This window comes from Berghia stephanieae, chromosome 5 (genome assembly GCF_034508935.2).
Source record: "Berghia stephanieae isolate SIO BIC M18660-M18661 chromosome 5, UCSD_Bste_1.3, whole genome shotgun sequence".
Classification (NCBI taxonomy): domain Eukaryota; kingdom Metazoa; phylum Mollusca; class Gastropoda; order Nudibranchia; family Aeolidiidae; genus Berghia; species Berghia stephanieae.
This window is the reverse complement of record NC_088364.1, coordinates 37,187,466-37,211,706: the sequence shown is the minus strand read 5'-3', so window position 1 is coordinate 37,211,706 and position 24,241 is coordinate 37,187,466. Positions and strand designations below refer to the sequence as shown.

The window sequence follows — 24,241 nt, the reverse complement described above, 5'->3', positions numbered from 1 at the left end:
AATTATACGACAGTGCTGCTGCTGCTGCTGCTGCTGCTGCTGCTGATGATGATGATGATGATGATGATGATGATGATGATGATAATGATGGTGATGGTAATGATGAAGATGGTGATGATGATGATGATGATGATGATGATGATGATGATGATGATGATGATGATGATGATGATGATGCTGGTACTGATGCTGCTGCTGCTGCTCTGCTGTTGTTTTTAAAAACACGGTATGTGCAATGTTAACCAAATAACACATGCTGTGTTCTTCAATTATACGACAGTGCTGCTGCTGCTGCTGCTGCTGCTGCTGCTGATGATGATGATGATGATGATGATGATGATGATGATGATGATGCCGCTGGTACTGATGCTGCTGCTGCTGCTGCTGCTGATGATGATGATGATGATGATGATGCCGCTGGTACTAATGCTGCTGCTGCTGCTGCTGCTGCTGATGATGATGATGATGATGATGATGATGATGATGATGAAGATGATAATGACGATGATGATTATGATGTAAACAGTATAACGAGTAATGACAATAACAATATAACAACATTCTAAGAGGAAAGATTACTCGAAAGAGAGAAAACACACCAACGCCCTCAAGGGAAATGTAAAAATTTAATAAATTCTGATTTTTTTCATAATTTAATTTCTCTTTTTGCGTAAGTTGGGCGGAGGGTAATATTATGTGCTTTTCAAGCATTATTTTAAATATATTAATGAAAAGCAAAACAACAACAAACATCTAATTGGAATGGCGTCAAACATCCTTGGCCTTTTTCTTCATGTGACAGGGACAGAGACAACACAGCCTGTGAAATGGGAGGGGACAAGACAATATCTAAACACCGTTGCTGCGGTTCCTAATGCGATTTTCGTGTTTTCATTCAAGCCCCCTTTTTTTGTGTGCTCAGTTTCGTATAGTGTGTAGGAAAGAATATATGGCCCATCTAATAATAAATATGGCATTGCGCGGAATGAAACAAAGGCCGAAGAGTTGATTTTAAGTTAGTGAAAGAAAATATGACCGTCTTCTTTTTGATCTTTGTTTCAGCAATCTCAGATTGTCTTTTAAATACCAAAAAAAAAACTGATTCAAATTTTAGCATTAAGTTGGCCACAACCTTGTACTACGGAGTTTGAACATGTGACACTTAAAGACATTAATGGGTTTGTAAGAGAAACACACAAACACACACACTCACTCACACACACACTATATTATTAGTGACCTTTGGAAGAATGTAATATGCTAGGTGAATTTTATATTATCGCTCTTACAAATAAAATCAAAAAAAAAAAAAAAATAATGGTAAATAGCTATTTTTAACTTAAAGTGTAATTTTTATATATGTCTTTAAGTTATAGGTGATGAATTTGAATTGCTCAATACTATTTATCTATTAATTAAAATTTGAGGTACTTATCTCTTTTATTTATGTTATTGAATATTTTAATTTACTAACAAGCATCTGAAACAGGTTCACTAAAATCATCAAATTTTTAAATAATAATTATCGTTATTTTTGTATCGATTACAATAGAATTCAAAAACATTATAGAAAGAAATAGTCTAGATCGACTCTGATTGTTTTAAAAATCAAATAATAATAGAAGGTACAGCTCGCTATTTACTAAATTTTTAAATCTTAAAGCATTTTCATATATAAGTATTTTGTTTTAAGGATGGGAATTGTCTAATGCGGGGGGGGGGGGGGGGGGGGGTTGGGTGAAAGAGGGAATTGATTGACCTTGACCCGTGCACATATTAGCGAGTCTGATTACAGAGAGAATAAAATGGGCTTAATGCTTTTTCTCATAAGTTAATACAAGTTCTCACAAAAGTCAAAAGAACCCCCCAACACCCCCCCCCCCCCCCCGAAAAACAAGAAAAAAAATTATAGTTACTTTCGGCTACTCTAATCCCATACTTACTTTTTCATATTTTTCCTGTAGACAATGGAGAACCGTGTCCAGTTGTAATATTCCAAAAGGGAAACAACCGATTTCGTAACCTGGACTTCCGGTGGGAAGGTTCTTGCGAATGTTGGATATTGCCACTTGTCAGATACCTCATCATCCGAACATGCCTGGTTATGAAATAAAGTGAGGATATAAATCATTAATCATTTGACAAAAATCGTAAGCCTCTAATGGCAGAGTTCGATTTCATTCTAACCTTACATGTTATTTGTGACCCATCGTCTCAAAGTGGAATTATGTTGGATGAACTCGGTGCAGGAAATCGAATTTATAACCACAACTATGATGCCTATGGTTATTGTCCATTCTTTAAGGTGGATATCAAATACATTTTCTTATATTGCAAAAGACTTAATTTGGTAGTTCCTATAAATTGTTGTTGTTATTTTATTTTTTTTAAAGGGTTTTACGGCAACACATTTAGGTTATTTCATCGCCAGTAAAAAGGGAAAAAATGGGATAGTCAAATAAATTCCAATATTTACGAGTTAAAGCATATCAATTAATGTAAGACAAAGGGGAATGGTTCAAATATGAAACAGAAGACGATTCCAAAAGCTCACTGACGCAGGTCTCACAAAGATAAACACATTCAAATGTTTACAAATCATGATAATATAGCTTTACAACGGAACCCTATTAAATAGCAACACTTAATATGTAGGACAATAGATGGCGCCTGTAAGGCGAGAGCTATTGGAAATATTTTCGTAAAGAGACAACACTATTCACGATCATCTACTCATTTTACATCTGAGTACGCTGAGAGATGGACTTAACTATACGCCACTCAAAGCGGGACTCAACCCGGGACCTACTGGACTAAAGGAGAATGTTATAGCAAAGGACCACCAGAATGACCCCATAAAGACCGTGTTGCGCATCTATGTGGTCTAGTAGTAGCACTCTCGCCTTTAGACCGAAAGTTCCAAGGTACAAGACCTGCTCTGAGCGGCGCTTAGTTCAGTCCTTAGAAAAGGCTCTCTACTCACATTCTCTCAACGTACAAAGGTGCAAAATAAGCAACTGTCTCTGTCTGAAAAAATTAAAGGCGTCATGTCTCCACTGACATGTTAGGTGTTTCTAGCTTATTGGGGTCCCCTGTAAAGCGATTTCAACACTTTTAGGGGACATTGCGCTATATAAATGCTCTAGTTTATTTTCGTTTTTTTTTTTTTTTGTTTGTTTGGTTTTTTTTTTACTGAATGAAATACTTAAGACCAATGGAATGTCCTAGTAAACTCAGCATGTGATCCACAGTTTCAAAATGGCATTTTGTCGGAATGAACCAGAATATAGAGATCTATAATATGACATCTGGGTTATATTTATGTGAATTATCAATGGGAATATATCTATATATACTGTGCGCTTGGCTAAGAAACACAAAATATTGCCATCCGGAAATATAACGGACCAACACACAAGCTTAAAATTTATATAGTTGGTTTCTACTGTTTAGTGAGAATTACTCATAACCATGGATGGCAAAAAAATAATAACAAAGAACTGAGTGACGTCAACTTCGTTCTTTCTATATAATCTCTTGCATTTCATAAAAACGGGGAGAAAAAGATAAAGTAAACAAATGTCTTATAGTTGATTGCAATGATTTGGCAGGTATGCGATTCTTGACCAGACTATCCAAAGGCGAGTGCATTTAGCTCACTATGCGCTTTGGGGTCTTGTGTTCTGACACTCAGTTTCGGACTGGTAGGTCCCTGGTTCGAGTCACGCTCTGAGTGGTGCATAGTCGAGTCCTTGAAAAAGGCTCTTTAGTCACATTCGCTCATGAGTAAACCGAATGCATGTCATGTAATTTCGTTGTCCATGTCGAAGAAAAAACTCAGTAATATCTTCTCGCAAGCGTTAGGTCTTGTCTTTCATGTTAGGTGTTGCTCTTAGCTTGGGACCTGCAGTAAAGTGCTTTGAGCACTTTTAGTGGATAGTGCGTTATATAAAAGCTCACACTCACGGATACATAATAATTGCTGGTTTTACAGAGGGGTAAAAAATGGCTGAGTGAGACATGAATTGAAATTGATTCCATTTATATGCTTCGTGAGTTTAGCTCTATTTTGCTACCTCCCTACTCCCTACCTCTCCCTCTCCCTCCCTCTCTCTCTCTCTCTCTCTCTCTCTCTCTCTCTCTCTCTCTCTCTCTCTCTCTCTGCCAATCTATCTACCTATCTATCTATATCTATCTATCTATCTATCTATCTATCTATCTATCTATCTATCTATCTATCTATCTATCTATCTATCTATCTATCTATTTATCTATCTATCTATCTCTCCTTTTGTTCTTATCAACAAAAGAACACCTGAAAACAAAAAGAAAGATATTAAACGAGATTAATCCGCATTTTATAGCTGGAAAAATACGTGACAGCGCTAAAGAACATTGGATGCAGCATCGATTATAAAACGAGAATGAAAAATGCCCTTCAATTCGACCTAGACGGTCTTGTCAAATATGCCATTTTATCACCCCGAATCTAGGAAAGCTAATTTCTTAGCAAAAGCACAATCGTTGAATATTGTTTTGAGCCTACGTTCACATATTTGCAGGTCGGATAACTGAACGCAATCGTTGGCTTGTTTTAACATTGTTATAATGGAGAATGTAATGCGTTGGTTTGAGCCCAAATTGTATTGACTGTATCAGGATATTACCGCTCATTATATTGATAAATTTAGAGATTGCAAAGATGGCTGAGTGGCTATCGATATGAAATAATATTTTGGTGCGTAAAATATTTTTTTAAATTGTAGTCAAAACGTAAAAGTAGGAATTTCCAAGTGAAATATTTTGATGGTAAAGCAATTTTTCATACGCTCATATATAGATAACTGGAAATCATTGAAATTTAAAATATAATAAAGCCTTTTACAACATACCGGTTACGATTTTTTTCATGAATCTTACTCTGAGGGGTGAGTAAAGGCATTCTATGGATTTATTAAATTCGTTATTTTACCGCGCATTAACACTCACTCGCAAGCTCGTAGTGTTAAGTGGCGCGCTAGAAAAATACGTCCAAGTCATCAAAGAATCATACAGTGTGTGATTTTTAAAATATTGTTGACATATTTCAGGTATAAATAACTCGAGAGCTATGAAAGAGTTCATCAAACGATTCTTTGCCCTATGAGCAGAATTTATTCAAGTTTTTATTTATATAAGCTTTAACACTGTGTGCGCTTTGGTAGCTGAGCTATGACGTCATCAGTTGAAAAGGATAATTTTTATATAAATCGTAATTTATTTTGGCTTTGTCTGACATGACAATTACAGCAACAAACTATCTGGCTATGTTAGAATCCTCAATTTGATGATCTTTAACCTAACAACTTTTTCCAACAGGATGGAGCTCACTCTCCCTGAAATTTAAATGTGAGGAAATGTTTAAATGAACAGTTTCCAAACCGATGGATCGACCGAGATGGTCCAATTTCCTTGCCTCCAAGATCACCTGACCTAACCCCGCTTGACTTTTTATGGAGATATGTGAAAAGCAGAGTGTTTAGAACCCCCATGAAAGACATGTGTCAGCTGAAGACAAAAATAATAGAAGCCGTTCGTTCTGTCACATTACTCATGCTGCAAAAGACGTGGACGAACTAGAGTCACGCTTGCGGCCTGTCATTCACAACGGGTGGTGGTCACGTGGAGTTTTAGTTGGACGGTTGCGCAAACATCAGATCACAAGTAGGATATCAGAGAGACTTTAACAGATTTGGATTAATATGTTGAAAACAATTACGATTTATTTCAAAATTACCCTTTTCAACTCATGACATCATAAGTGTTAAAACTTATATCAATCAAAACATTAATAAATCATGCACCTAGTGCAAAAAAAAAAACAAAAAAAAAAAAAAAAAAAAAAAAACAGTTTGATGAAATCTTACATAGCTTTGAAGTTATTCAAACCTGAAATGTGTCCATAATCTTTTTTAATCCACACTGTAAATCCTAGGCAATTATACAAATTGCAGGCGTAAACTATAGAAGTCACGAGTTGAAGGCCAGCAAGATACAGTACCAGACAAAGAAGTAGACAAAAAGGCAACCCCCCCCCCCCCCAAAAAAAAAATATCTATAAAATTCTAAATTAGACCTAACATGACAATCTCGGTAAGACATCGTAACAAAAACAAAAAGATGTAGGCAACAGTTCTGAAAGTTAGTAATGGACGAATTCAGAGTCCAGTCACGTCTTCCGGGATCCAGATCTGACGTTTATTTAGATTGTTGATGTTGCTTTCGATTAAACACTTAGTTATCGTTCAGTGTTTAGTTAATTTGTGTTACGCCACGACACTCGTTGGGGATAAACTAAACTGGGCTTTATTTTGTCAATAAATTGGTACTGATAAGAATGGATCTCAAGAAGATGTTAATGTAAATACATCACGATGATTGATGCAAAAGGTGAGCTTTGTGTTTTGACCACTTTCTTCTAATAACCCACCACCTCAAAGCGGTATTAAGTCGGGATAAATAAGTGCTGGTATTGAATATTTATAGACACAACATGAGACTTGGGGCTAAATTTTCTTCATAATAGTACATAAATACCATTTCTTACATTGCAAAAACGTAAAAATTAGCAATTTTTCCCCTTCCCCATTTCAATTCCAAATTCAGTTTTCAAAGTCTTATTCATCCCGATATAAAACCACTTTGAGACGTTGGGTCACATTTATAAAATATCTGATGAAGTAGAGAATAAGAAATATAATTTTAACTTATTATGTGTGTCCCTCCGTCCCAAAACGGTATTATGCCGATTTGAATCGGACCTGGATAAACAGATTTAAAAGTAAAATCTTGTGCGCAAGTTTCATGTACGAGTATGCATTCAATTTCCATCTTCTAGTTCATCCCGATATAATACTGTTTTGAGGCGAGGAATCATAGATTTGTAATTAATTCTTGCTGAAACAACGCATGTGCTTTTGTAAGTCCATAAAGACTGGATGGATATTTAAGATAATAACACCATGTCTACTTTTACATTCCGTTGGATGTCTCACCCAATACTATGAGCGATTTTTGTAATAAAACAAGATGAAACCTTCTATCTTTGCAATAATATAGCGACGAGTGTACCCCATAAAAGTTCACCCAGTGTCTCTATTACGATGATAAGTGAAAATAGGATGTAATACTCATTGTATTTTGTTTCGTAAGACACTCGCCTTCAAAGCGGACTGAGTCGAGTCCCTGCTGGTTCAGGAGGCGCAAAGCCTTTGAAGAAGCTTCTTTATCACATTGACTCCCCGCATTCATTCGAGACCTGACTAAGGTGTAAAATAAGTTCCAGGCCGATAGCAGCGTTGTCTTTGTTTGGCCTGTCGGAAATGTGTAATATTGCCTTACATGCATTATATCTCGTCCTGTAAGTTTACATTGTCATTATTAGCTTAGAACGCCCTGTGAAGTGCTTTGAGCAAATTTAGTGGATACTGTAGTATATATAAGAAAGTTCAAGATCAAGCTAAAACTTGTATTCATTATCCTTAGTAAAGACCCATTTTTCACATTTTGACAGCATATTCCATTTCAGCATCTCGTTCACATGACATAGCAATAGCAGTTTTTAAGTGATTGATCACTTGTTTGCGGCAATCTGCAAAAAAAAAACAACACTTTTTTAATGGCCAGAAAGCTCGTCCTTCAAATATCGATCGATTAAAATGACCATAATCTTGTCAAAAACTCTCAAACCTGGAATTTCGAGGAAAATCTTCAAGAAGTACAAGGTTTGGGAGTTGTTTGTTTTTTTGACAAGATGAGGGTATTTTTAATCAATTGATATAAGAAGACCTAGTTTTCGGGCCAAAAAGTTTTAAAATGTGTTTCTTTCAGAATACGGCTAATGGTCTAGTGCTGGTCATAACAAAGTCATAAAACATTATATGTGATACGTGACCAAATCCGTGGATGATTATTTCTGTTCTTTGGTCGCATCGTTATGTCCACGTGGAAAACACTTGTCACAAATATCCAACTCAGCTTTGGTATAGGTAAATTCCAGGTTGTATTGAGAATACCCGGTATTGCAATAGTGCAAACATAAGAATAACACTGAAAAAGGCAACCCACGGTGTACAGAATGGCTCAATGCGTGACTCACTGTTGTAAGGGAATAGAATGAAGCATTATCAATGCGTTTTATAACATGCTTAAGTAAAACATGGGGGTCCCAATACCTCTCTTGGTAGATCATTCGCTTCATACCCAAAGAGACCGAGATTAATCTCGGGTGTCTTCGATATTTTTTTCTGACCCCCTGTCCACCCAGCAGTGATCGGGTAGCTGGATCTATTAGATCTGACTGAAAACACTTTTCAATAGACTAGCGTCCTATCCAAAGATTAGCAAGCAATTGCTATTGTTCGTTTCACGCTACAGAAACAGGGATAAACTCCAAGGACCAAATGACTCTGAAGAATTCTTTTTTCAATTCAAAGTGTTTTGAGCATCTTGACTCTACTGAAATGGTCAATATAAATATCAATGTTTATATTAAAGCAGCTTGAAGATTGAAACTGCCAACAGTGTTTTTAAAAATACGAATGCACAATAAACCTAGCTACAAACCTCCTCTTCCCCGATTCTGTTGAAACGGCCATTGTACCTTATCTCTCTCCTTACCAGCCATTTTCTGAAGTTTTCCCCCAAACTTCATAACTCCCAACACAAAAATATATATTATTCTTACTCAAACAGAAAAGCCACAAGTACATTCTAAAATGTGTTGTTCAGCAAAATGAGCTCTACAACATAGATAATGTCAATAACTTTTAAACTCTTTAAATTTTGAGATGTACTTAAGAAATTAGAATCAAAAAAGTATGTGTGCTGATTTGGCAAAACTCGGAAAAATTCTAACCCCATATTATTACTTTTTTTTTTAATAAGGGCAACATTTCTAGAGAAAATGAATTTTGTATTTGGTAATTATCTTAGGACCGGAGATTCCCATTTGAAGGGAGGGGTAGGGGTCAATTTTTTTAAACGGAGAAAATCGCTTTTAATGAAGACACAACATACAAAATATTTATTACAAATTGTTATTTGAAATACAGTTACATTATCATTACATCACATTCATACTTCAAAAATAAAAAATAAAGCTTTTTTTTTGTAACACAAACCAAAGATTTTGACTTTATTTTCCTCCTTTTCTTGCCCTTCTTGACTACGAGACGTGACACTTTAGGAGGAGGAGGTTCGTGTGTGGCTGCATCCTTGCTGGCCGATTGCTCTCTCAGTACTCTTAGTTCGATGTCGATAGTGATTATGTTGTCGTTTTCAGATATTGATATTGCCATTAGATATCTTATATTGGAAATTATGGTCTAGATAAAAGTAAGACAAAAATGCGATAATCGCATGATTTTATGGATGACACATTATTTCATACAAGAACGTAAATGAATGTTGAACTGCTTATCGCGTTACTCGTATTGCTTATACATAGGCGCTGTCATTTATCTACTGACTCGGTGGTATCTTTTATTCATGCGCACTGATTTGCATTCCAAAGAGCAAACAATGCCACAAAGAAAAATAATATTTAATTTGTTGTGCTTTTGCAACAATTTAGGGTCTCAGGGCTGAATTGAAATTATCTAGACCTACCTTAGAGACAGATTTTAGTTTTTTTCAAGGTATTTTGCATCTGTAAAGCTCAGAAAAAAATCAAACAAATTACCTGTAAGCTTCAAAGTTTATAATCCTTTTGTAAAAATGTAGTTGGATGGATAATACAAATGATGATGTGAAAAAGCGAAATTCATGCTGACAACGATTTTTCACCTTTATTCGCTCTTATCTCAAAACTCGCTCATGCGACATCCGACGGGTTTTGCCAAACCTTACACAGATTTTGTATTGAGTCGTATCGAATGTGACGGTTTTATTTGGTTGTTACCGGGAGGGTTATTGCCAACTTTATAGCTATTCTAAATGTCTATTCTAATTGGAAATCGTTCTGGCCAAAATGAAAAAAAAGCGGCATGATTATTTTTATTATCCGAGGCACCATTCACTGAAAATAAAATTCGAGATAAGATAAGATTCCTAATGCTCTTGCGGCCCGAATCTATAAATATTTATTTGATCTTTTTGGTACCGTTCAATCAAACTTGACTTTATTACAGAAGAAATAAATGGCTTTAAAATAAGGAAAAGTATGGGTCACTTTGCACTGCCATAAGCATTACTAAGATGTTGGCGAATAAAAATTGTGGGAGACAAGGATAACGCTCAGTTGGTTGAAGCACTACTGTCACACGCAAAAGGACCGTGAGTCAATCCTTTTTGAAGCAGTATTATTTTTTCTGACCCTTTGTCCACCAGCGTGTATTAGGTAGCTATATCTGTTAGATCTAGCGGAAAGTACTTTGCGATTATTCTATATCCCAAAGTGTAGCAGTAATAGCTATTGTCCGTTTCACTTTAATGAAACGGGAATAAAAATCCTTCCCGTGGGCTGATGGCCTGAAGAGAATAAAGTTGTACGGATAACCATTAGTATCATTATCACAGAACTATTTGCTCTTTTTACAATGTTTTTTTGTTTGTTTGTTTGTTTGTTTGTTTTTGTATGTTTTAACTTTGATAACGGTCTATTGACTATCTTTATAAATGGCAAATGAAGAAAACAACCTCCAAATGAAAACTTAACAGGGACGGGTTTCATTAAGACGAATAAATGGCTTTAAACCATACATTTTTCTGATAACAGCGCTCAAAGAGAGCGATATTTCTTTCATGACAGCCTCGCACTATTTGAGAAGTAAACAAAGCACAGCTGCCGAGTCAGTGATAACAGTCGTTAGACTAAATTATTATCTGACGTAAACATATTGATTTTAAGTGTCTTGTAGTTGACCGTTCCAAATCGAACTCTTTTCGGAAATTCCCTGAGCTTGTGTCAAATGGAATAAAATTAATCCTTCAGAGCCATATCTTAGTCTCATGGAGCCAGAATTTATACCGGGTCTCGTTGCGTTGCGTAAAAGGGAAAATATCAATTTTCTTTCAACCTTTATGAGAGGCGACCATTTTAATAAGATAAAGATAAAAATATATCATTTGAATAAAAAAAGTAATACTTTATGGCTTTGTAGTTTGTTTTGTTTTTAAGGTTTTACGGCGCTTATGACACACCCTAGATAATTTCAGCGCCAATAAAAAAGAGAAGAAAATGGCATAGTGAAAAGATTCTAGAATTGCAAGTAAATGCACCACGGAAAAGTAAGATAAAGAGGTATTGGTTCAAATAGGTAACCGTTGTAGATTCCAAGAGCATACTAGCAATGTACTTAGTTTGAGATCACCTAAGTCTCATCCAGGGACTAGGTCAAACCCAAGTAATCCCATTCCACGACAAAGACATAAAACAACCCAGAAATAAATTGTAGGGGGATATAAGACACGGCAAGTGACCTCCTGCGCACCATGGGAGGTCGAATCAACCCACCCATGACCATCGCTTTCGGTCCGGTATGTCCAGGATTTGAGTCCCTCTTGGAACGGCGCAAAGTTAAGTTCTTGAAAAAAATGCTATTTTTTACTCATATTAACCCATCGCACTCATGTGTTAAATATTTAGCCATTAACACTGTTGTTTACGCCGAAAAAGGTAATATCGCCTCATAAGGGCCGGGAAAATCCTTCAAAAAATTGATTTTGTGATTGTGGTAAAAACGATATTTTATTATCTTAGAAATAATATAATTGAAGTCCAAATTCTTAAAGAAGACTATAAAGGCAAGAAAAACACAGTCGAAAAAGGTACAGGTAGTAAGAAAAGTGTGAAAAACGGGAAGCTATTTTGCTATTTTCTCAATATGTCATTTTTGTAAGGGATACTGTGTCAACCGTATCTAAGAATCTATTCAATGAAATTGTCTGAAAATTTCCACAATTATCACAAAGATAATGTATTATGTCGCCATAAAGAGATTTATTTTGATAAGATATGTGAATTTTGAATTTTAATCCAACTTATGAAATTTTAACATCAATTTTGTCATAACATTTTGATTCTCAACTTTGTAATGCTCTAAAAATAATTCCATAAGCTAAAGCGTAACATCTCTCTATGGTGACACACTATGGTACAATGTTGATAAGAGGGAAGAAAATGGAGGTCATTCCTTCATTAGTATTTGTGGAACGTTTGCCACAAGATTATTTTTTTAGAAAAGACCCAAACCGCCCCATAAGCGTCACCGCTTGCCTGACATAATGCTAAGTGTTGCTGTTGGCTAAGGACCCCCTGTAAGCGCTTTGAGCACGTTTTGTGAACATTGCTCTAAATAATTGCTCAAGGTTTGTTTGTTTTTTTAATGGATCCAAGCCCTCAATAGGAATTCAAATTACTACTTCATGCAAATCGTATTTTTGTTTGTTTTGCACCATATCTTGTAATAGCGTTATTAACTACTTAAAACGGCTCTAGCCTACAACATAAGGTTGTTTGATGAAATGCCTTATCCAAGGACCAAAGACAAAAAAACGCGCAGTCACATAACTTTACATAGTTTCTCCCATATATTTACTAATCACTCTCAAAGTTGCTTGGTTTTTATTCCAAGACAGATATGGAATCGTTAGGCTCATGGATTCTCTTTTCTGGTGGTCATGAGACTGTATGTAGATAAACATATTATTTCTCAGAAAATACGTCAGGTTTTATAATTAGTGTTTAACCACTTGACTGCCGTACTCTGGGAAAACAAGTATTTGAAAATTTGGCCAGAAAACTCATCCTTCAAATATCGATCTATTTAGATAACCCTCATCATGGCAAATATTCATAAAGGTGGGATTTAGCGAAGTCCCAGGTTTGAGAACTTTTTTGCCAAGATGAAGGTCATTTAAATCGTTCGATATTTGAAGGACAAGTTTTCTGGCCATAATTTTTATATTTAGGTCTTTCCAGAGTACGGCAGTTGAGTGTTTAAACACGGCAAACAAGTCAGTGTATTGTATTACATAGACTATCCTGTCGTGGAAGGTTCCCTATTCTAAACAAGAAAGCCAAAACATAGTTACAAAAAATCATTTGTCTACGTTTTTTTCCATGGAATGAAAGAAAGAGAGAGAGAGAGAGAGAGAGAGAGAGAGAGAGAGAGAGAGAGAGAGAGAGAGAGAGAGAGAGAGAGAAAGGGGGGGGGGGAGTAGAAGGTAGCCCGAGTGGCTACTCGCCAAAGGGTAAATGGATTGATTAATATGAAATCTATAAACATAAAAAGTACACGGAGAGGGGAGTCGAGGGAGTGGTAGGCAAACCTTATTCTATCAATCAATGACAAACTCACATATTACAATGGATAAAAGAGAAGTTCGAAGTTTTCAAAATCGCGGCCAAATGAATAATGGATAAAAATTTGTTTGTTTTTATGTTGTTTTTAAAGGTTTTATGCCGCTTGCAACACATTTAGGTTATATCAGCGCCAGTAAAAAGGAAGACAATGGGATCTTAAAAGTTCTAGAATTACAATTGAAACACCCAAGAGAAAGTAAGACAAAGGGGAACTGGGAACAAATAGGGATCAGATGTAGATTCCAAGAGCATACCACCAATGTACTTAGCTTGAGATCACCTATAAGTCTCATCCGGACACAAGCACAAAACAGATCCGTCTAGAGCCAAAAGGCCAATGATAGTTCTTCATAACTATTAGGCTCATGATCCCGGAGTTTATCCCGGTTTTATAGCGTGAAACGGACAATAGTAATTGCTTGCTACCCTTTGGATAGAACGCTAGTCTATCAAAAAGTATTTTCTTCAGATCTTACAGGATCAGCTACCCAATCACTGCTAGGTGGACAGGGAAGTCAGAAAAAATGTTAACTTCACCCGGGATCTACCACAAAGTACTTTCCATCAGGAGCAATAAACCTAGCTAGCCAACAACTATAGGTGGATGAACAGGTGGGTCAGGAAAAGATCTCAGGTGCGAGCTGCTTTCTCTTCCAATTGGAACACCCTGTATTCTGGTAGCAATTCAAAATATTTCAATTGCAATTAAGACTTTAGACAATTCAATTTGAAAAGCTGCGTCTTGAGTCGACGTGGACAATTTTGCAAATATGGTCCTGATTTAACATGTTATGTTGTAATTGGCAATGTCTTGCGTTGGTTTAAAAGTATTCAAATTACAACTATGCGTCCATATCTATTTGGGTTATAAAATCTATGGCCATTTGAGTGAATGAATTAGAGTATGTCCCAATATCCTGTTGCACCACAGTGAATGCCGTTTGTATTGTGGCATCAATATATTATATTGTATTTATTACTAACTGTGTTTTTGTCGCAACGGAAGGGCGATAATAGTACAATATTCAGCATATGAACGTTTATATAACGCATTTTCCCGAATTCACCTTTTAAAATGTACTTCTCGATGCTTCATATATTATACCGTCAGCTGGCTACAAAGACTCCTAGTTTCACTACATTCATTACAAATGACGTGTTAGAAGTTCTTTTTGTACTAGCGGTCTTACAATATCTAACAATAGCCACCATTTCAGTCCCGAGTTGAGCTGGGCAATGTTGTGTGTAAAGTTACTTACGAACAAGGCGTTTAGTTGGAGCCAGAGTTTTGTGATTATTATCATCCATCTGGTCATTTATATTGTGTGTTATGATACGGCACAACATGTTGATTAAATAAAAAAGCTAATTAACAATAAATATAACAACTTAAACCTCTCCTTACCAACTATAGGAAAATCGTCACATTCGTTACGATACAACCAACATTTTTCTTATTCAAATTTCTCTTGTACATCATATATTTTAAAGAAATTATGTATCTCAAGAACTTTATAGACTAGCTATTGTGTTTGCGTGATAAAAAATATTTTTGTGTTAGTTGGGTGTAAAGTTTTGGGGAAAATCCTGAAAATGCTAGTAAGGAGAGAGTTAAAACTAAACAAAATGCATTACAATTAATATTTTGGACTCAAAACCCTTATTCTATCAACAACAAGGATTATAAAAACAAAACACAAAAAGGCAGACTCTAGAAAGACTGAGAAGATGTCTTATCTCTTTCAAAAGGCTTAACCTTTTTATCAAACTATCACGGATTGGAGTTAATTTATTTTTCATTGCAAAACTGGCTAAACAAGCGAAAGACACAGACTGAGCTGTCAAGGATTGGCTCGCAGTGAGAACTAAAACCATTTTTAACGAGCCAAAGCTACAAATTATATCCACTTGCATGGGAGTTTGGGTGTTTATTTATGTATCCATTTATACTAATACACGGTTTTGCCAATTTATAGGGTTTTTTTAAAAATGTCTCGGGACCATGATAATGTTTGTTTATATTTTTGCCCTTTTCGATCAGTCGGTAGACAACGCGTTGCATTGGACAATAGACTGAGAGGGATTTGGTTCACTCCGTCCTTGATAGCTTGTTCATAGGGGTTTTAACGAACTTGCGACATTAAGGTCATGTTAGTATTCTATGTCGGTAAAATGGAACATAAATGGAAAATCGAAAAAGTTCAAGATTTACAAATAAAAGTATCAAAGAAAAAGACACAGAGGATTGGTTGAAATAGTGAACAGAAGCAGATTCCAAAGCATACTATCAGTGTCTAAAGTCAAATCCAGACACCGACACAGGACCCAACCAGAGGGACACACTCAAATGTCTACAAAATATATTCAGAACAAAGTAATTACATAAAGGAAGTGTCAATTGCCAAGGAGTGAGTCCTTGGTAGTTGACGGTTCATCAACTGCCAAGGAGTCAAATTGGAACTCTTCAGCTGCATGTGGTGATTTCAGTCGAGCCTCGATTTGCGCGCATACGAATCTCGAATCACATCACTTTCTACTTTCTTCCATGCCATTCACTCATTCCTTGTCAATCGTTGTGGAAAGGATCGAGTCAAAACTTGTTGGCATTTGTTTTTAATTTTTATGTCTTTTCACGAATTCCAAGACAATTAAAATAATATCAAAATCAAAACAAAAATTGCTGTTGATTTCGGATTCAGCAAAAAGAAAAACCCAGAAGAATGAAGTGGCAAATCCCTGTCAAGTCCTAGATTAAAAAAAAAAAGAAAAAAAAGTAAGATTTCCTTTTTTTAAAGGAAATATACTGCACATCGTCTTAATAAGGAACAATTAACGTAAAACATTTGTGCAACAAGATAAATCCGTGGCAGTTAATTCTAAATAGTTGACGATTTACCAACTGGCAAGGTCCGTGACAAAAAGAGGAAATATGAGAGAGAGAGAGAGAGAGAGAGAGAGAGAGAGAGAGAGAGAGAGACAGAGGAGGAAATGACAGAGAAATACACACACAAAGGAAAAAATGGCACAGGGAGGGAAAAGAGAAAATGACAGACAGAAAGAGAGATAGTGTGTGAGAGAGAAAAAAAGAGAAAATGACAGAGAGAGAGAGAGAGAGTAAAAGAGAGTATTAATTAATATTAATAACATCACTATGTGGCAATACATCACTTCGTGACACTAAAGGTACTCCGTGGCGGTTAAAAGTACACATGCGTAGTTGATGAACTGACACGGTCCTTGGCAATTGACGATTTGACAATTGTCAAGGTCCTTGGCAATTGACGCTACCTTACATAAAAGTCCACAATAAATGATTTACAGGGATAAAAATATCATCACTCAAAACTAATGTTATAATATATTTGTTCTTCTCCCTCTCAGTCCAGGATCCTGCCAGGCCAGGACAAAAACCAAATAATTTCATTCCCAGACAAGAACAAAAAAAAAAAAACAACATGGGAAAGGAAAACAGAAACAGGTGGATAAAAAAACACAGCAATAGTGACCCCCCTCCCCCCCCCCCCTCCCGCCCCACCACCACCGTGGGAGGTCGAAAGACCGCATGCAGCCCTACTTGAAAGATAACGAGTTTGTGAGGTCCCAGGTTTGAGAGTTTTTGCCTAGAAGAGGGTTTATTAGATCGATCGATATTTGAAGGACCAGATTTCTGACCAATTTTTTAAACACTTGTCTTTTCAGATTACGGCAGTTAACTGGTTAAAAATATCAATGGCTTTATTATTCTTTTCGCTTAGCCCGGGGACTGGATCCATTTAATGGGACGAGGAGTCAAATCACATTATTGCCCAATTTGTTCTCGAAATTTCCATTTTATTTTATTTTTATTACTCTAATCACCGTTAAACGATTCCACTTTGGGGCTTAGTAACCAGCGCTTTGTTAGTAAGAGAAGGGATGCAAGACAGGCGGCTGAGTAGGAAGGAATGCACTTTATTCATGTCGTTGTCAGTACTTTTCAATGAAAAGTGCCCAAAATTGCAGCTCTGCGTCTGAGAAACTCTCTAAGCTTCAGAAAATAATCATACTTTTTTCGAATTTGCATATTACGTGTGTGCAGCCTCTCTCTCTCTCTCTCTCTCTCTCTCTCTCTCTCTCTCTCTCTCTCTGTCTCTCTCTCTCTCTCTCTCTCCCTCCCTCTCTCTCTCTCTATCTATCTGTGTGTGTGTGTGTGTGTGTGTGTGTTTGTATGTTTAACAGTGAGTTTGTTTGTTTTTAAATGTTTTACGGCGCTTGCAACACATTTAGGTTATATCAGCGCCAGTAAAAAAGGAAGGAAATGGGATAGTCGAAAGTTCTAGAATTACAATAAAAGCACCCACGAGAGTGAAAGACAAAGGGGAATTGGGAACAAATAGGGATCAGATGTAGATTCCAAGAGCATACCATCAATGTACTTAGTCTGATATCACCTATAAGGCTCACCCAGACACAAGCACAAGATCCAACAAAGAGGATTACACTCAAATGCTTACATTTCATTATACAGTAAAAATAACAAATATAATAATACATAACTGAGAGATGATTTACAAGTAAAAAAATAATCATCTCCCAAAACAATAACTATGCATTTGACTGTTTCCCTCCCAGCCAAGGACTCCGGACATGGTCGGGACAAAACCAAGCAATCTCATACCAAGACAAAGACAGAAAGCATGTTGGAAAACAGATATAAGGGGATATAAGACACATTAAGTACCTCCCTGCCCACTATGGGAGGTCAGGAACCCCACCCAGTTACATGTGTGTGTGCAGCCTGTGTTCGTGTGTGTGTGTGTGTGTGTGTGTGTGTGTGTGTGTGTTTAACAGTGAATTTATTGCAGTAAAACCTGGCCTTTAGCTACCCGATTGTTCATTTGTTAGAGCACACACTTCGCATCCAAAGAGACAGGGATCGAAATAAGTGTATAATGATGCTAGTAATGATGATGATGACGATGATGATGATGATGGTAATAATAGTAATGATAATAACAATAATAATAATAATAATAATAATAATAATAATAATAATAATGATGATGATGATGATGATGATGATGATGATGATGATGATGATGATGATGATGGTGATGATGATGATGATGATGATGTGATGATATATAATAATAATAATAATAATAATAATAATAATAATAATATAATAATAATAATAATAATAATAATAATAATAATAATAATAATAATAATAATAATAACAATAATATAAAAATAAATGATCTGAATAATATTAATTATAGTCATTTTGAAAAAAAAATTGGTTAAATTCACAACAGGTGATAACTTGTATTAGATAATAAGATATTTATCATTAGGTGTTCTACGGGTATTCGACATAACTTATTTATCCAACGCACTGTCGCGATATGGAATGACTCCATAAAGTTGAGCACGCTCGGTATTAGTAACCAATGCACAGCTCACAATTCACAACGTGACACAGAATCTGCTATTGGACGAAATGTGAGTTGATTTTTCCCATTTCATAATGCTCTGAATTCGGAATTTATTGAGCACTGACAAACTACAGGACATCATCAATATATATATATATATATATATTATATATATATATATATATATATATATATATATATATATATATATATATATAATTTATACTCAATGTGTGATTACTTTGGATTAATTCTATACATTATATGAAGATAATTGATATTATAAAATACATTTCCATGAAATGACGAAACATAAGACAAAATTTATGTTCATTTCAATGTTTCTTTTGCGTCTGGTTGAACTCAATATAATACCGTTTTGAGGTTACAGTTGACATATACAAAAAATATCCTACCCCAAATGTATGTATATTTATACATTTTTTCTTCTGGTTGAACCATAATACCGTTTTAAGAGGACAGGTGACATATAGACCATATTATTATCCTATCCCGTGTCTTGGGTAAATGATGAAAGACGCCACTTTGTGATCGCACTTAAGACGCGCAAGGAGTTTCTCTACGGAAGTGACATAAAGAAGAAAAAGAAGGAACACACAGACAGAGAGAGAGAGAAAAAAAAAGGAAGAAAAGGAAAGAAAAATAACAGACACATAAGAGTCTTCTGAAAATAGAGGAAATAATTCTCGGTAAATTGGATGTTTCTGGAATGGCGGAGTGTCCCTCAGGGTAGCAGTAATGGCGAAACTTCGTGGTAAAATCACAGTGCAGGGACAAAAGTCAGCCCAGAAAATTGGCGATGATCGTTTTGTTTGTTATTATGATAATTGCCGTAGGAAAGATGACCCCTTGAACAAAAGTTGAGTATTATAGCGTTGTAAAGTGAAAGAAGAGAAGAGAAACAAAGAGGAGAGAAAGAGAGGTGACAAAGAAGTGTTGATAGATTTATTTTTCTTCTTTTTTTTTGTTATATTATTTTTCTGTCCTTTTTCCAGAGGGTTGTGGAGATTAGAACACTTTTAAGTCATATACGTTTGAAGTTTCAGTATAAAGAAAGAGGATCTGATCGTAAGAATATTGCCAAACTGTATATTTCAGAACCAAAGAAGATATAAGATAGCATTGGCTAGTTTCAACAAGGAGCATAAAGAGCATAATTAAGAACACAATATAATATCCAAGATCCCAGTTTAAGACCGCATAAGTCACAAATAGACATATTGTGAATGGGATCTCCACCCGTTGTGATATACTCAAAGGATTACAAATCATACCTTTAAATACAATGGTATACTATAAAAATATGATTTAAAAAATATCAGATATAAATTAAAGCATTCTTTTGACTTTCATCTTTCCAGCAAAGAATAAAAGACAGGTCTGGGACTTAACAAAGATATGACCTTTTTCAAGAAAAACGTTAAAAACTTACGTGGAAGGGATTCAGAGATTTTGAAATTATTTTTAAAAAAATGTAAATACACTTCTAAGTTCTCAATGTTTAAAAAAAACTTAACTTGATCTGGAAGAAAAGCCCAAAACATGCAACAGTTTTTATAAAGTCCTGCTAATTTACATTTCTTATTCCTTATTAGTGGATACAATAGTTGGTAGAAGTAAAACCATCTGTAACTCTAAAGACTGCAAAAAATGTAAGCAATTGGAATATTTCATAACTGTAACAGTCGACCTTTAAACATTTGTTAGTCTAATAACTGAGCACAACTATTGGCTTGTTTTTAAATTGTTCTAATGGACAACATTTGCGTTGGTTTGAAAGTATTTCCACAACAATGAGACCATAACAATTTGGGTTATCACACCTGCAATCATATACATGTCGTTAGCTTACAATCGTTTCTTAAAATTAACAACACAAAAAACATTGTTTTCTACGCATACAAAAGTAATCAGTGCGCGCTCTATGTGTGAATGTACATTTGTATGATTATTCATATATGTGTGCGTCTGCTCTTAAATTAGCAATACATCACACAAAGCTACAGGCAATAACCATTAATACAATTTGGAAGATTTAACTGTATGAAAATAATATTTCAACCCAATGGCCTTCTTTTTTATATGTTTTGATTTTTATAAACTGATAAATATAAACAATATAATTGTGAACCAGAATATTCACTGAGATAATACAAATAAAACCATAATTGAATTTGATTTAATTTATAAATAAATGTTTGCGTATGTTTGTATTGCATAACAATCTTGACCCATACAGATTCTGTATAAATAAACTGATGTTTTGATCTATACATCAATATCTTAAAAGTGCAAATTATGTCGTTTGCCTCTATAAACCAGATCAGTTGTGTGAGTTTTGTTATTTGTTTGGTTTTTATTATTTTTTTTTTTTTTTTTTGTTTTGTTTTTTTTTTGCTGTTTCTGTCTTTTTATCAGGGGGGGGGGGGGGGGGGGGGGACTCGGGGATTGCATTTTTTTTCTTTTGGAAGGGGAGGAGCGTTAAATAGTCCTTTAGGGTTCTGGGAGCCCTAGAGCGTTGGATAATGTTCCGGTTGATGTATATTGTAGCGTGCGGTATTAGGACACTGGTCCCAGACAAAGCAGATTCCGCCGCTGGTTTAACTTTAACCTCAACAACCCATTCTTTGCTGGATGAACAGTCGTGTCCGACACCGCATTTTAACGTACTATGGAATCTAAAAGTCAATGGTGTGTGCCAAATGTTTGAACCCATTCAAAAATACATCTCATTAGTGTGTGAATGCCCTTGTAGCAGCATTGCAAGGCTTAAATTATTCATTGAAAATCATTATCGAAGATACCAGTCAATTTCTGATTTATTCCCCATTATGTTACCTTTATTCATTGATCAATTTTTTAAAAGTATTTTTGCACCCGATTATTTGATCGAATGTTCATTTGTTTGTTTGTCTTGTCCTTTTTTATATTGGGAGCTTACATTAAAATATTAAAGAAATATCATGATGGCGAAAGATATTCCAAGAAAAAAACATTTTTAAAAATTGTTTCAGAAACAAAATTGCTTTTAAGTTTAATAGTTCAATGCATTTTAGAATTTTTTTGTATTTTTTGCTTGCAATCAAAATTTCTTCTAACAAATTACTTGTTCCTGGATATTTTAAAAATGAGTGGCTGACTGAAACCTTCAGTTTTGTCTTGTTACTCGTCAGACAGAGCAACTAGATTGTGCACAACAACATATCTAATTATCAATAATCAAAATGATCAACGAACACCACAGTAATTCAGATCAGGTTCTTATTGTATACTGCAGATATCGTTTGTTAGGCGCCTATTATTGTAGCTCTTCCTTCACTATATTTAATCAGCGCCACAATCGCACCAAAATCCAAACGATTCTTATAGTTTCCCTTTCGGAATTCCGGTCGCAAAAGGACCGAGAACGATTTCGGGTGAAGTGAGATTTTTTTCTGACCACCCCCCCCCCCCCCCCCCCCCTTGAGCAACCAGCAGTGATTGAGAAGCTGGACTGTTGGATCTGGCCAAAAAAAATACTCTGAGATAGACTGATGTCCCATCCAAAGGGTAGCAAGCCTTGCTGATTTCGGCTTCACGCTATAGATCCCGTGTTAAACCCCGGTCTAATGGCTCTGAGAGACTACTTTTAACACTCCAAGATACTACCAGGTTAAAAGGAAGGAGCACAATTTAGATTCCATTTCGGTTGGTATTTTTTTGGCTACAGAGGACGTATCTAAATAGCAATCTCTGAAAAAGTAGCCAGCCAATTTTCTCAGCTCATGTCTAGACTGTCAGATTATTTGCACGACGACATTATGAAAGAGGACATATTTTTCATAAATAAATCTATCCAGAATTGGTGAACTAAGCTCTGAAGTAATACATTATTTATGACTCGAAACTGGGGTTAAGGTGGCCTATGTTTTTAAAATACAACCTTTCTGTAGGGCTTTTGGTCTTGTGCATGATATGACTTTCGACCTCAAACTCGTAGGTCCCTAGTTCGAGTCACTCTCTGATCAGCACATAGTTAAGTCTTTGTAAAAAGGCTCTTTACTTATTTTTTTTTCTCATGGCACTCGAGTGTAAAAGGTTATGTTGAAAGTACGTTGTCTCTGTCAGAATAAATGTAATAGCAACTTACAGGCGTCATGTATCGTCCCATATTATAATGTTTTAATCCGCGGTTTGCTTGAAATTCTTTGCAAAGCGCTTTGAGCACTTTTAGGGGATAATGTATTATAATGTAAATGCGTAATCTTTTTTTATTTATCATTTTAGACTATACTCAGCCTCTTGTCGCAATTTAAATTAATTGCTCAAGACAATTACAAAATTAGCATAACTATGATCGCTTCAGAATGCAATGATGATCAAACAGTGGTGTGCATTTTAGATCTAAATCACAATCAATAAAGTCAATTTTTCAAACTCTAGATTGAAAATGTCTGTATGTTAATCTAGTTTGTTTGGCGTTGTCGTTTATTGTTATGGCACTAGCTTTACAACGTACAGGTCACGGATTTGAGTTACCACTGTGATTGTGGGCAGTGTAAAGTTGTGTCCAAACAAAAAGGCCCTTTATTTACATTTCGTCCTTATCTGACCGGTTAAAAGGGTTATTTTTGTTGGGAAAACAGTTGTAATTGTGCCTTGTCCCATTCTACATGTTCAGAATCTTTGATGGCTTACAACCTGCGGCTATGTGGTCGTGTGGTATGACACTCGCTTTCGGATCGGAAGGTCCTGGGTTCGAGCCTCGTGCTCGGCAAATAGTTGAGTCCTTGGAAAAGGCTCTCCACTAACATTCGCTCATCGTACTCAGGTTTAAAATGAGTACCTGGCCGTTAACAGCGTTGTCTTTGTCCGAAAAATTGTAATATCGCCTAACAGGCGTTATGTCCCGTCCTACATGTTAAATCCGTTGACTAGGGACCCCTTGTAAAGCGCTTTGAGCACATTTAGTGGATATTGCGTTATATAAAGCTCAATTTTAGAATTCTTTTTTTAGAACCCCATGTAAAGCACTTTGAGCACATTTAGTTGTTGACTATATAGAAGCACATTTGTTGTTTGAAATGGATATCTCGAAATTTAAGGAAAGATATCCATAGATTTCTAACTTATTATGTCCTATAGTGTTTAGCAGTGGAGAATCTTTAAAATATGAGCATGATGTTCTGCTTGGTTTTTTGTCGTTGTTTGTTTTTGTTTTGTTTTTTAAATTTTTGTTTCGTTTTGTATTGGCATAATAGTTACGATATTTCTCAATATCAAGAACAATATTCGTTATTCAAAAATGTTATATATATTTTTCTCCTTTTTTTTTGCATTACTTTTTAACGCGCTCCTACTTTGTCCCGTCAAACAGTCAAGTAAATGCCACGCGTCAAACCGGCCGTATCTACTAGACATTTGTTTGTGTTGTGTTCTTTTGTTATTGTTATTGCTTATGTTTGTAAAATTTATGATT

General features: G+C 35.6%; 1 protein-coding gene across 6 annotated transcripts in view; it reads right to left on the bottom strand.

Moving 5' to 3' along the window:
- The window catches only part of LOC144972859 (guanylate cyclase 32E-like), a 135,056-nt gene that overhangs the window by 58,057 nt on the left and 52,758 nt on the right, over window positions 1-24,241 (bottom strand). For all 6 annotated transcript variants that reach the window (XM_078914599.1, XM_078914597.1, XM_078914600.1 and 3 more), the window contains one exon: window positions 1,944-2,098. In XM_078914599.1, coding sequence (XP_078770725.1) covers window positions 1,944-2,098 — 155 coding nt within the window. The remainder of the gene's footprint in view (window positions 1-1,943; window positions 2,099-24,241) is intronic.